Below are 15,241 nucleotides of genomic sequence, written 5' to 3'. Positions count from 1 at the left end.
CTATAATTCATATGTATATAATTTCATATTTAACAAATTGCTTTTATTCGATCACTAAATTCGACATTTGAATCCCTTTAAAGATATGGCAAGAGGAAGATAGATCATGGAAATTGGAAATTTTCATGAAATTTGGCGAACGAGAATTGCAGTAAATGGAACTACAATATTATTCCATCAATACGTGTACAAATGTGTAAATATTTATTGCAAATATAAATTGGTAAAAATATAAATTGCTGTGTCATGCTATTCTAAGAAAATAAAATATAATAGCATTAATCTCTAAATAAAAATAGCAATTATTAATAATGAACACCAAACGACAAACGGCACGCCACAAGAAGTGCATGGGTGATTGCCTATAACCTATAACTACTCAAATTTCCTTGCTATAGTAATACGCGAAATCAGATTTAAAAGATAAGATGATAAAAGTTACAACAAAATATGCAAACCATCACTTCTCCGTAATAAAAAGATAAAGAACCTAAATATAAGTTGGAAATAAACTATTTTTTGAATATGTAATCATATTATTTAGATTCGCTTTGTCCAGAAATTTATAAAAAAAAAAATATTAATAATAATAATAACAGTAATATTAGAGATAACTACCTACATCATCTATTTACTTGACAATTTAAATTAGAACAGATAAATAATTAGGTATCGGATATTAAAAATCATCTGGATAGATATAAACTAATTATTAAAATTCTACACTAAAAAATGTATTATATATTAAATAATAAAAAAAGATAGGTATAATTTTGAATTATACAGAACGGCCATTGTTATTTTAGGTATTGTTATCTTCCTATCTGACAAATTAGAAAAAAAGAAGAACAGAAAGGCATAAAGAAAAAATACTTCAAAAAAATACTTTCCAAAACACTGTTTGAGAATCACTGGTTTAGATTACAAATATGAAAGAAATATATATATATATTTCTATATTCGAACTAATTGTAGGTACTCGAAATGCACGGATAATCATAATTTTAAATAGATATACTTGAAAGTATCTGAGAAATGATTCTATAGAATAAAAATTATAAAAAGCAAAAAAGAAAGTTTGTGTAAAAAGACATAAATAGATAAGTGAACTCAGTAAATGAGCAGTCAAAGAATAAATGAAAACTCAAAGTTGAAATTGAAGTAGCAAAAAATCGAGAATTACGTATAAATAGTTCGTATAGTTCGTAGTATAATTATAATTTAATTATAGTCTTAATCAAATACAAAACCATTTATATATAAAGTGCGCCATCTATTTAATTTTCTAAATATATTTTTAAAAATAAAATATGTTTATATAAATTGTATGTTTATCATAGTTATTGTTTTACTATTTTCATTTTCTTAAATATATGTATTTTCATTTAATTTCAACAGAACTTCATTGAAAGGAAAATATCTACTTGTAATCTATTTACATACATTTCTTAGACAATATGGACACACTTACATATATATTGTAAAAATGAACAGACAGTGAACAGGCAGGTTTAATGTCTATATCCACATTTTTTTACAAAATATCATTAGGTCATTCACATCACATTTTGTGACACAGAACTTTTTTTCATAATTTCTATAGAACAAACAATGCAGTAGCTAGTTTGTCATTGTTTCCAATGATAACCCTTGTGTCATAACCTATATGAAACCAAGGACGCATTAAGTGTGTTAATATCTTTCTGAAATAACCGATGACACACCATGTATGTCATTCAGTATCTATCTAAAATAACCAATGACACACCAATATATCTTGGAAAGAAACTGATATTTTCAGTCACTACAAAAAAATGGCATATATATGTGTGTGTGTGTGTGCATGTGTGTATCATTAGTTTCTGATATCAAAAATTTGTTGGGAAACCAATAATACATATATTATATCACCTAATTAAAATAAATATGGCCTAAAATTTGTACTTTTCACTTTCCAATTCTTGTTACTGATTGTATTCTTTAATATAAAGAAAAGAAGACTTCCTCACTGCTAGGATTTATTTTATGATAGCACTCCCATCTTGTTCTTTCTTTCTTTCTTATCAAATGTTTAGTTTTCTCATCATATGTATATCCTTGATACAAAAAAAATATTTTCAGTACTTGTTAAGGATTAATGTAATATTTCATTTTAGATTGTTTCATTACAGAAGTATAAATACAAAACACCACACAGCATGCATGAGTGCAATTTTCCTGGTGCAGATATAAAACTGTTTAATACAGGGAAATAAAGATAAATAAAAATCATTTATATAATTGCAAACTATAGTGCTTGTGAATAAAGAAGAATGTATAAGTTATGTTAAAATATTATTTGGATGAAGTATATTTCAATTTTGCACAAAATTTTCATATTGCACAAAAGAGAATAAGTTACTTATAATCATTAACATATTTTGTAATCAAATATGATGAAAATCGTATAATATTTTTAAAGTATCATATTGATATTAATCTCAATTATACATCACTCCTTATCTAATCAAGTTCCTCATTTTAAATATGTATCTTTTTTATCATAAATAACTAAAGAAACTGTTTAGATAAATAACAATAATGAAAGATACTTATAATATTTTTTGAAAGAGAATAAATATTAAATACAATCACCAAACTGTTTTAAAAATTTGTTCATAATATTTCAGAAAGGGAACTAAACAATATAGTTTTCAAAACGTAACATTGTTTCTAAGTAATTTATAGTAACATAATTTTTAAACCTTAAATTTTAAGCAATTTATAAGCATAGAAATTTAAAATTCAAACAAAATATTATATCAGTTCTTCCCTTCTTCTTACAATTAGTACAACACTAAATAAATTAGAAAATAATTCCTAATATTGCAAGATAAACTAAAGAAATATACTTCATCCGCTTGTCATAAACGTTATATTAACCTACATCTTAACATATTATTACACACAAAGAGAAAGGAAAACGCTCGAAATCTGTTAATGAAAGCAGAACCTCGCAAGAACTCGACAAACGGTACCGTTTGGTTGAATGCCGTTTCCAGTGACCTTTATCTTCGACAGATCGGTGTCTTTTACCACGATAGCCTGAAAGGGTGAGCCAGGAATATGTTCCTCGTTGAATGTAATATTGATACCATAATCGCCAATTTCTGTCGGCATATAAGCAACGGAGCACGTTCCATCGCCATTGTCTCGACAATTAATAGCAGCCTCACAGGGGCCTTCCACGGTAACACCGAGGCTACCTTGTCCAGCTCCACGAGTGTCAATAACAAATTCAGCTGGTTTGTTCACTATGCCATGTGACAAACCTGGCCCAGAAGCTCGAACCTTTCCCGGGTCAGAGCCATGAACAGAAGTCAGTCGATAAGGCTGATTGGATATCGGTTCTCCGCCGAAGCTAATTCCCAAGAGATATTCGCCGAGCTCTGTCGGTGTAAAGTTAACCAAGTAACCGTCGTGAGTTGGTACCACGTGAGCCTTCACACGGTTCCCTGAAGGAGCGGTTATCGACACCTGCAAGTCTGCTGCTTTCCCCGCATCTTGCGTTATCACACGAAATTGCTGCAAGCTGTTCACTGGAGCCGCTGCGACACGGATTTAGTTTCCAAGTTTTAGCTTCCGCTTTTTTTCAAGTTTTATTTCAAATATATAAATGTGCGAATAGGAAATACATGTAGTGTTGTCACTAGATGTCTGTACATTTTCTATACTAGGCAGTATTTGTATATTGTTACTGTTTTAATGTAGTATAGAAAAATTCTGGTTATCAAACCAGAATTTTGAATTCAATTTGTTGAACAATTGAGGATCAAATATCATTGAATGAAATATTTCTAGGTAAAGAGTAAGTTCTGTCAAGTCTTAATGGTTGAAGGATTACAAGAAGCATTTCTGATGACACCTATTCAATCTCATAGTACTACAGGTACCATCTAATATCATATTATTGTATGAAATAGTTAAATATTTTTATTAATCTTTCCCTCTCTCTCTCTCTCTCTCTCTCTCTCTCTCTCTCTCTCTCTCTCTTTCTCTCTCATCTTTAAAATAGGGAAAAGACAACAAGTACCTATTTTATGCATAGATAACACTGTTATAAATGAATACTCCTAATGTGATAAAATTGAAATTTATGCAAACTGCATTAACTCTATAATCATATGTTTATACTGATTGTTTTACAATTATGATGATAAGTTCCTTCTGTCCCTCATAGTGGTCTGCTGGAATAACCAGTAAATGATTATATTCTTCTCACTACTGAGAGAAACTTTTGAAGTATATGATATATAATATGATATAACTAAAGTATGAATATTAACTAAATTTCAATCATATTTGAAATTAAAAACAATCACAGAATACATAATGACACTGTACTACACATTCATGTATTAAATAATAATAGCTAGTTCAAAAACTATTCTCCCACAAATTTAAATAAGCCTTAGATGGGTTTCAAATAAATAATTGTATCCATACTTAAACATATCCTATAAATATTGACAGTTCTTATTATTCATATGTTATTGGTATGTCTGCTCTTTTTGGTAACGCTAGTTTAGTATTTCATATTGCATATTCCCCTTCAGCCATAATCATTACTGAAATTTTTGACTATGGTTAAATAAAATCATACACTGACGTTAATCGATATCCTTGGAAAAATATAACAATGAAATTAAAAACCAATTCAGTACAAAGATATACGTTGATCCGCTAAAAAATTTGAATAATTTCTTTTGATATTTCTGTGTTGTTTCTTACCCCAATAAATTAAATTATTTAAGCTATATGATTTTAAGAAATATTACGAATTTCTTGCTATTGGAGATATAGTGAATTAGATTTTGTGTGCACGTGTGTGTCTTGAAGAGTTCTGTGCATTTTTCCTTAAATATATCATATTTTTAACATAAAAATTGATAATGGCGAGAATATAAAAGTAGATCACTTTGTACTTACTTCGTGCAAGACCATCGACTTTAAACTTGGACACATCGACATGAGGTTGAACGTGTACAGTGAGTGGACACTGTGGTACTTTCAGCCCTCCGTAAGTAAAATGAATTTGGTAATATCCTGGTTCAGGTACAATATACGCAACTGTGTATGTACCATCGTGGTTGTCCGTAAGTGATAAAGGAATTTCCCTTCCTTTTGAATTTAATATGGTTGCACGGAGTTCACCTGGACCAGCTTCACGACAATCCACGTTAAAATGCGTTGGTGTATTTGACTTGACTCCTTTTTCGAGTCCAGGTCCAAATGCTGATATCATAGCAGGATTCAAAGGTGCTTCTACTTTCACTCTATAGGGAGAGTGTTTTGTGTCTACACCACCATAAATCACCTACAAATATTAACATTAATTATATTTAGTGTATTATAACTATATTATTAATTTATTGTTTGTATTCTTATTAGTAATTCCTTATATTTTACAAAATTTGTTTAATTTTATCATAAGTATCGAAACTTTATCCGCTATTGGAATTAACTTTATACTATATAATTTAATACTAAGGAAGTCTCAATAAACATGTTGATTACAGTATTCTTATGTTTCCAATTTATAAAGTAATTTTAATTTAGAAATTAACAACGGTTAAAATTGTTATTATTGTAATAGTAGGTGCTATAATTAGCTAAAAATAATAAAGAACTTTTTTTTTAATTTTATTAAACTTTAAAAAATTATTTCAGTTTGTCATAAAACAATCATTGCAAAATGTTATTTTTCAATTAATCAAAGAGGTGTAGACTCAGTTAACAAATTCTGAAATAAATCCGCTTAAATCATTCTTGAATATCATTTAATTTAATCCTTTTAATATTTTTAAGATTATATAAACTCGATAAATATTTTTCAATCTCACATATCAGCAGATTTAAAAATTAAATAGTATCTTAAATAATTTTAAAATCTTAAATTTTTTTACCATTATAATATGGTTTGATCCAGTTGTAGGAGTATAGCGACATTGCACGGTACCATCGTGATTGTCATCAAGTCGAACTGGAACATCTCTTCCATGAGCATCTTGTACAATGACTTCCAATGGTGCCTGGCCAGCTTTGCTTACATCTACTGTAAAATTCGTTTGTTTTCCACTGGGTAGAGATTCTGCTTGTACTCCTGGTCCATATACTTCAACCTAAAAATTATACTTTGCTAATTTCTCATCATAGATATATTTAACCCTTGTACAAAATTTATAAAATTACATAGATGGAAATTTAAGACTAGTCCAATATCACACATTTACAAAAAACAAGAATGCAAAAATAACTTAAAAAGTAGCTTAATTCACTTAGTTACTATTGCTGAATATTTTAGACAGCTAAGAATATAATTTAAAAGACAGAATGAGAATTATAAAAGAGAAAGCGATTTTCACTTTCGAGGGTCGACAGAGGTTACTGCCTCTCAAGAGCCTCAGCCTAATCAAGCCTAATCAAGCCTAACAAGAAGCCCCTTCATGAGGTCCATAGAAATACTGACTCTTTTGGGGTTCAAGCAGTTAAAGGTGCTTGAGTATGTAAGTATGGGAGAGAAAGGCGATAAGAAAGATATTTTCTCAGTCATTAGTGAGTTCAAGAGTGTTTAAGAATGTTTATAGAATCATTAGACTTGTTGAGTCGTATCGTTTGAGATATTTGAATTATTTAAGAGAAAGTGTTGCTAGAGATATCTTTGTTTCTACACTGTTATAAATACAGAAATTACTATCATTTTTTGTATCTTTTTCATAGCTTTATATAGTAACTGTGAAATGTAATGCTACCCTATGGATAACATCACCTAATTCCACCAAATAAAAATTTTAAACTGATTATGTTATAATTAATCAAGTAGATCCATAGGTTTTATAAATATAACTTGTTTTTGTTTAGAAATTTGATATCAATTACCAACAATTATTAAATATATAAAAAGGACAAAGGAATTTCCGTACAAAGGTTGATAATTTTTGAATTTACTTGTTAAATTGTCAAATATAGAAATAGAATCAAACCTTGTCAACATCAAAATCAGCTTTTGGTAAAATATTTGCGATATATGGTGATTTAGGAATATCCTCATTATTGCATCGTATATGAACTGCGTATCGACCTGGTGCAGTTGGTAAATAAGATATAACGGCAGTTCCATCGCCATTATCATGACAGAAGATTTTGGCCTTGGAAGGACCTTCGATAGCAAATCCAAGACCAGAAGTTTCCCGTTTTGTGTCAATAATGAACTTTGCTGTCTGATCAACGATACCACCATGAAGACCAGCACCAAAGGCCCTGATTGCCAATTCTATATAAGGGCCAACATTCACTTCAAAAGGTGACTTGTCAATATTTTTCCCACCATATGTTATCATTACCACATGGCGCCCCTCTTTAGTTGGTGTATAATTGCACTTGTATGTTTTCGGGTCAACTTTGGTTATTCTGAAAAAAAAGAAAAATATAACATTATTTATCTGTTTTTGATGTTGTTGAGTTTACTTTCTGGAATTATTTTTATATATTTTATTTTTATTTTTCTTGTATTTTTTAAATAGTTCATTAAATTAGCTTATACTCTAAATCTATCTATTAATAAGTCATAAATTGCTGGAATATTAGAGGAAATTTGTGTAATAGAAATTTATTCTTATTGCTGGCCAAAGTTATGGCAGTTTAAGTGATTTTAAATTTAATTTTCTGGAAAGTGAAACATATTTGATTTGTTTCTTCATATAAATTCACTACCTTAATAATTAATTTTAGGACACTGTATATATGCAATTTATGACTATAAATAATAAAATTGTTTATAAACAATTTAGATTATTAAAAAATGCAAAGTTTTACATTTTGTTTTATCTTTGTCAATAAGTTATGAAATTTTGAAAAGGAGGATAAATACAATTGCAAATTGTAATTATGTCACAATTTGTTAGTACAAAATTGTTTATCAACAAGCAATAGGGTAAAAAGAATGAAAAACACATTTATTCCTCAATGAATAATGATACTTTTATCCTATATAATGATACTGAATACTTTCTTGATATGGTTCCAAAAACACACTTTTTTATCTATTTAATCTCTAGAATAGCTATATCAATTTGAAATCAACGTATTAAGGCATCTTGTATTCATATAATACATCCAACAAGTTATGCAGAGATCTATAAGAACATTGATTAGGGATTTAGAATATTAAGTACATAATAAAATATAAATTTGCAACAAATAATACAAGATATTGAAGAATATAAGACCAATAATATACATATGTCACAAATATACCATAATTAACAACAAATAACTGTAATTATGAAGGATTTTAATACTTTGAGTACCAACTACTAGCTAACTCATATCTGGTTGTCTAACCCAGAAAGACCATAACAAGCTATCTCATATTTAAGAGATTTCTATGAACCCTCTTGCACCGTATATAATCTAAAGGTAGATGTTAACAAATGTCATTTTTGGCATCGTCTGGAAATAAAAAATTCCTTCAAGACCGTTAAAAACCGAAAATGAGACTGATCGAACATCCTCAAGCGTCATGTTTCATCGTCTTCTTCTTCTGATACTGGACCATCTTGGAAATAATCAATGAGGATTTCAGCTGGCAAATGAACTGGAAGTTTGAATTAAGCAAAACCAAAATATCAGAAATATTGTTACATGGGAAGAATACCTAACAACACGTTCTCCAACTTTGCATCCACATGTTTGTGCCGTTCCGCTTCCAGTACGACTTTACTTGTATCTATTAATATGTATACAAAATATTTTAAAGCATTTAAATGCCGTGGAATCATTTTCATTTTCAGTAAAATGCTGTTATTTGGTTCTACGATGACTTGATACTTTTGATAAACCATGCGATACAATTGTTGCGACGGCAATAATACTTGGTCGACGCGCCTCACCGTCCTTCTTGAGGATCAACAAATTATAAAACAAGACATCAGACGATCGTGAGAAGTCGAAGACGTAAGACGGTTTGGAGAAATCAAACAGAACACATCAGATAACGTTAGCGAGAATTCACACAGAAAACATCAGACGGTTTTGAAGTTCAGACAAGACACATCAGACGCGAACTAGAGCTCGAAGACGTAAGACGGTATTGAGGAGTCGAAGACGTAAGACGATAGCTGGGAGAAAACAAGAAGACAGAAAACGGGAGACGAAAGACAAGACGAAAAACGGCAGAGGCGGAGACGATACAGCACACGCACCAATCACACATAAACAAATCATAATCGTGTAATAAAGTGTAAATACAACCAAGACAAACTGTGATTTATTACAACACCTAAGTGCTCAGTGTCTCGTAAAGATTCGGCACACTGAGAAAAAGGGCAACACAAGTATACCATCGCTGCCCCCTCCGCGTGGAGCTCATCTACATCCACGCGGTGCAACAACATTGGTGTTGCAATTTTTTGATAATCCATGCGATATGATGTTGCTGCAATTTGGAAATCAGAATCTCCGTTTTATATAAGCATAGATCTTCGAAACTTAATGTTGGTAAGATTCTAATTGTACAACTCCTATATATTGGAAATCTGCTTGCCTTATGTTCATATTTCCTATATGTACCAGTTCTCCCAAAGAATTAATCTGATTGGAATATTGCAAAATCCTGTCTATAATTAGGTAATCAAGGCCAGAGGTATGAATTGGATGAAACATTGCGTTTAGAATGGCACAAGCTATTTTGAAGTTATGGAATAAGATGGGCAATGTAATATTTTAGACACATTTACAAAACAGCTTTTTATGCGCACAATTAATTACTTAGACCATAAGCCAATTTTATATAAAGAATCGTGATTGATTGGCTTCTTCAACTGTCAATGGTTTCCAAAATCCATTTGCAAATGATGGTATTTTAGCAATGAATTCTCTTCTTGTGACTTCCTTCAGGGAGTCTCAAAAGCCACGATCCACGAGGAAAACATCATGTGCTTCAAATTGATTCCACGTATCGGCTTCTAACAATAGTTCATTTAAAACTGATGCATCAATTTTAGATTCATGATGTAGTCCCTAAATGTTTGCTATATAATCGTCTATATAACTTATGGCGACCAACGTTCTCACCCTCGCCAATAGATGGATTCCTACTTGAAGGATAGTCACGTGCACCATAGGATCCCATCAGTAGGAACCACAAGAAGCAACAGAAGTTCATACCAAGCACTCCACTCGAACACAGCGAGGAAGACAGAAGACATTCAACCATCTATAAACTCCACAAACTAATTACTGAGTCAGTATCGAAGAGCAAGAGGACGAAACATGACGCTTGATATGTTCGATCAGTCTGGCTTCCACGTATTTCGACTCATTCTTCACAATTTTCCCATCAGTTCTGCCATCATTCGCGTTTGAATTCTTCGCTGAATTCTGGCGGGTCGTAAATTCGCCATGTTACGCTTTGTCAATGTTGCCCGCTAAATTAATATCGAGCAACCAGTTCAATGATCGTGAGCAAGAAGAATAGCTAAGATCTGTCGAACGCTAGACTGCAACCGAGTCGAATACCGACGGTATCAACGTTTCACAAGAAATTTAAGGATAGTCAAACGTTAGATAGTCAGACATCTGAATTACGTCTTCAATGAGAACTGAAAGACGTAAGAACGACTGACTCCTCGATTTTCTGAGTGATCGAACTAAGAAAAATCATGAGTTCCCTAAAGAGCTAACGGTGCTCTGATTGTTTAAAGGGGACAAAGGACGTTTCTTCGGTCCACGAATCGGTCACCTCAAAAAGAGGAAAACGTCCTTCAATCGAAGACCGTGGTGGAGGAACCCCTTCACTCAGAGGTGCATGAAGGTCACTCGTACGTGGATGACTTTGTTGAAAATGGCCGCGTCCAAAAAATATCCGTTTATGGTCCCATAGTTCGCTGAAGTCTAAGGGTACCACGCACGTGGACTTGTGCTGACCTCTCGCAGGCTCCTTGTTGGTCGAATCCCAAATGCCGTCACCTAACCTCATTGAAGGTGGGTCTCATATCTTCGCATGCCTGGGACCAGTCGAAACAATAAACAAGAAGTTTTCCAACGATACAAAACTTTTTATTTCCAAACGATGCCAAAACTGGTCTTTCTTTAACATCTTCTTTTCCATTTAATGAGAACAACTATGAGATAACTCACTTCAATTTTCTTCTTCAAACAAGAATCACAAGCTTCAAAAATACAAATATATTATATACTCCTCAAAATTTATAAAATACAGAAATTCAAATGACCTGATATTTTTGGTTAGATTCAGAAACTCCATCATGGTAGTTCATGTGTTAAATCGAGATTTTATAGTTGAAATAAAAATAAAATTACTTACTGTACAGGTTGACTGACTCCTCCTGGACCAATGACTTTGACTCCAGGTACTTCTTCGCCGGCATCTTTCGTGACGATAAAGAACTCTGCATCGTCTTGGACACGTACTCCATTGGGTACCAGTCCTCGTCCATAGGCTTTACATTTCTTAGTATCTGATACCGAGCCCACGTTAACGCTGAAGGGACTTCCTGGTATTAACTTGCCGGCAAAGAAGACATTTATTGTGTGTAAACCCGCTTTTGTAGGGGTGTATTCGCATCTCCAGGTATTAAATAAGGTTTGAACTAACTTCACAGGTATCATTGAGTCGACATCCTACAAATCAGAATTAGAAATATGTGTTTAAAATCAGAAAATTTAGAGTTGAAATCTTTTAATTACAAACATGATTAAATATATTTTATAACGCCTTAGCTATTATTTATTTCTAAATTACCTACATTTAAAGTTATTATTCTACACAGTTTCTAGTATTAATTTTGAGTAGTTACATTTTGCTTAATTTAACATAATTTAAATAACTTAAATATTTATAACGACGTAGTTTAAATAATTCAAATAATTACAGTATTGTAAATTAAACAACTTGGGTAAATATAATAACTCGGGTAGAGCTCTAATTTACATCATTATCCAATTTTCAAATTTTCAATTATTCGAAAAATTATCACAAGTGTGGGAAAATAATCCTTGCTAATTTTTGAAAATTCTTATGGAAAAAATTTAAATACATGGTAATAGTTTCTAATTAAACATAATGTAATTACTCTTGAATTAATGTTATACTATTTCACATATATGGTATACAACACCATCAAGTTTCTGTACTTAATCAGCATTATTCATACACTATAATTTCAGATATTAATACATGAGCATATCAAACTTTAATTATTCATATTCAGAAATATAACTAATTTTGGAAGTCAAATGAACAAACAAAATTTACATTATCATTTAAAGTACCACCTTGTATTAAAAGAATTTAAACTCTTTAATAAACCTTATTCAAATGAAGCATAATTTAAATAAATGAATAAATAAATAGGAATAAAAATTTTGCATTTATAAAAATTTGTATGCAAAATTACAAACACATGGTCTATATATTAGACCACTGAAAATCTTAATTTATTTCCATTTAAATCTGGTAATTTCAAATCCATGTTCAAATACAATTTCTTTAAATTCTTCTGAGCCTTCTAGGTCACTCAAATTATTCTATCAAACAATAGTGCCATCATATTCAGTACAACCTATAACTAAAACCTATTACCTATTATTATATATAAAACATATATTCAGTACTATGATTAAAATTCAATTAAAACTTTCTTCGACCTCTTCAATTTAAGACTTTCTTTGAAGGTCTTACTTTCTGAATGTTTAAAACTAAAATTGTAAGTGCTAAAATTGTAAAATTCTATTCAGTAGTACCTGTGACTCAAGGATGATAACCTCTGGTACACCACGTCCAGCATCCTTTGCGAATATATCAAAGAAAGTGGGTTTGTTAACTTTAACTCCTTCTTGTTGTAATCCTGGTCCACTTGCTGTAACTTTACCAGGATCACCTGCTTGTGCCTCTACGTTGACCCTATATGGGCTCTTAGGAATTTCTCTATCAGCGAACAGCACCTTTACCTTGTGTGGTCCTTCTTTCTTTGGAGTATATGAGATGGAATAGGTGAGATTCTTGTCTTTGTTGAACTTAACGTCAACCTATAAGAAGAGTAATCACTTTAATATTTTACAAAGTTCTTATAACTTCATAAGTATTTTGTACAACTATTTCAAAGTAAAAAAGAGTTAGTATTTGATTAAAATCTTCATGATATAATTTATGAAATTTAAAATTCAAATACATCTTTTTGTTTTCTTATCAAGATAAATATCACATGTTCATCTTTTTCAATGAAATACCAACATAAAACTTGTACAGACTTGGTAAACTAGAGTCACTGTATATAATGTAAATGAAGAAAACAATACATGTTTGATAATAATTCTTACATGCAAAAAACAACGTTCAATAACATTATTTATCATTTAAATTTAACTTTGAAGAAATGAGTTTAAGACTAACAATTCATATCACAAAAAATTGCAAAATATTTAATTTTTAATGAGTTTGAGTTCATTATAATATGACATATGACAAAGAAAAAAATATTATTAATAAAAGTTTAATATAATAAAGTATAATATAATAAATAACGATAATAAAAATAATATAATGTAATAAATAGTAAATAATAGCAAAAATAAATAAATAAAAAATAACAGTGAATTTGAGGAGCAATAAAATTTCAAAGGAATTTCAAAAGTATGTGTTACATACAAAATTTACTGTTTATTTATTAGATAATGTCATTAATAAATCTGTAATAAGTAATCACTTATTAAATTAAGTTTAAGACCTAAATTACTACGAAGTTAAAATTAAAAGAAAATGAATTTCTACTAAGTTCTATAAAAATGTTTAGTACGTAATTCCAAGGAAACGTAATACCATAAGAATAACTATTACATTACGTATATCCTGTTTTATAATCAATTCGCGATTATGATAAAAATGTTATAATTTCCGGGATTGCGGTCAACCACACTGTAGATAAATACATATTTAACACACGTAACAACCATAAAGCCACACAGAAGTCAAATTGATCAATTGGTCAACTAAAAATTTTAATATTAAAGTATATAATTATCACATTCTCAGAAATAATTCTAATAATAATTTTAATAATAATAATTCATGTTAATGAGGCTTATTTACAAAAGAAAATTAGATTAGAAGTTATTTATTGTTTTATGAATCATTACAGAACTTGATTTGTATTAGAATAATAATATTATGATGTCGTCATGAGTTAAATTGGATGGATTGTATTCTTTCGTGAAGCATTGAGGCAAACGTTATTTGTACTGATGTACGATTTGTATCATCATTGTTGACTGTTAAATTAATATTGGGCAACGTGATTCGAATGCGAAGAATGAAGAAGCGATTGTGATGTTTTGAACAATAGACTATAGAATTCGTTATTTCGAATCTGGTACTATTTCATGTAACTGCTCGAACGACTTCCTTCGACTGACTGTTATGGTTTGGTATGAATATTATAAGAGAGGTGTTACACACGATTCTTATCGTCAAAATCGAAGCATTTCCGACAAATCTTCGGAAAAATTTTGAAAGATACGTAAAAAAGTTCTTGTAAAATTCAAGGGATACTTGCGAAGGGTTCAAGGAAAATTGACAATCACAAAAAATTTTTCAAGAAATTATAAAAAAATTTTCCAAAATTTCATGAAAAATTCTAAAAAGATTCACGAATTATTTTTCAGTTTCATAAAAAGTACATAAAATATATTTTAGATTCATATAATTTCACGAAATAATTTCCAAAGATTCATGAAAGATTCTCAAAGATGTCTGAATAATCCTAAATCAAATCACTCGATTTTTTACTTTTTTAATATTTATTGACTATAATTTCCTGATTATAATACCGATTAGTTTTCATCGGGAATAAATAATACACCATTTTTGGAGAAATAAGCAACACCTAGATATATGTACATTCTCGTATAATATTTTCAAGGTCACCGAAATTTCTTTTTAGATTTGGACAACCATTTTTAAGGTATCTAAAATTCTCACGTTAGGATAGAAAATAGCAAAATATTATTTGAAAATCTGCCATAAACTTGTTAACGTAAATCTAAACGTATTTTCTTTCATTAATTGAAACAAAATGCAACTGTATAATTCTCGTATTAAAAACGTGTTATCGATATAATATAATAATACATATGTTATTATATTATATGCTATTATTATATTATTATTATATATATATGCACA

The 15,241-nt window shown here is 30.2% G+C and overlaps 1 protein-coding gene across 1 annotated transcript in view; it reads right to left on the bottom strand.

The window, feature by feature from the left end:
• The window catches only part of LOC108552561 (filamin-A-like), a gene marked incomplete at its 5' end in the record, with an annotated part of 36,112 nt that extends 23,023 nt beyond the window's left edge, over positions 1 to 13,089 (bottom strand). The window contains 6 exons of the mRNA XM_017907176.1: positions 3,018 to 3,587; positions 4,969 to 5,356; positions 5,946 to 6,161; positions 7,023 to 7,449; positions 11,366 to 11,682; positions 12,805 to 13,089. Coding sequence (XP_017762665.1) covers positions 3,018 to 3,587; positions 4,969 to 5,356; positions 5,946 to 6,161; positions 7,023 to 7,449; positions 11,366 to 11,682; positions 12,805 to 13,089 — 2,203 coding nt within the window. The remainder of the gene's footprint in view (positions 1 to 3,017; positions 3,588 to 4,968; positions 5,357 to 5,945; positions 6,162 to 7,022; positions 7,450 to 11,365; positions 11,683 to 12,804) is intronic.
• Positions 13,090 to 15,241: the final 2,152 nt, after the last annotated feature.

The sequence above is a fragment of the Eufriesea mexicana genome, unplaced genomic scaffold (genome assembly GCF_001483705.2).
Source record: "Eufriesea mexicana isolate 0111107269 unplaced genomic scaffold, ASM148370v2 scaffold4744748860, whole genome shotgun sequence".
NCBI classification, from domain to species: Eukaryota; Metazoa; Arthropoda; class Insecta; order Hymenoptera; family Apidae; genus Eufriesea; species Eufriesea mexicana.
This window is presented reverse-complemented; position numbering and strand designations above follow the sequence as displayed.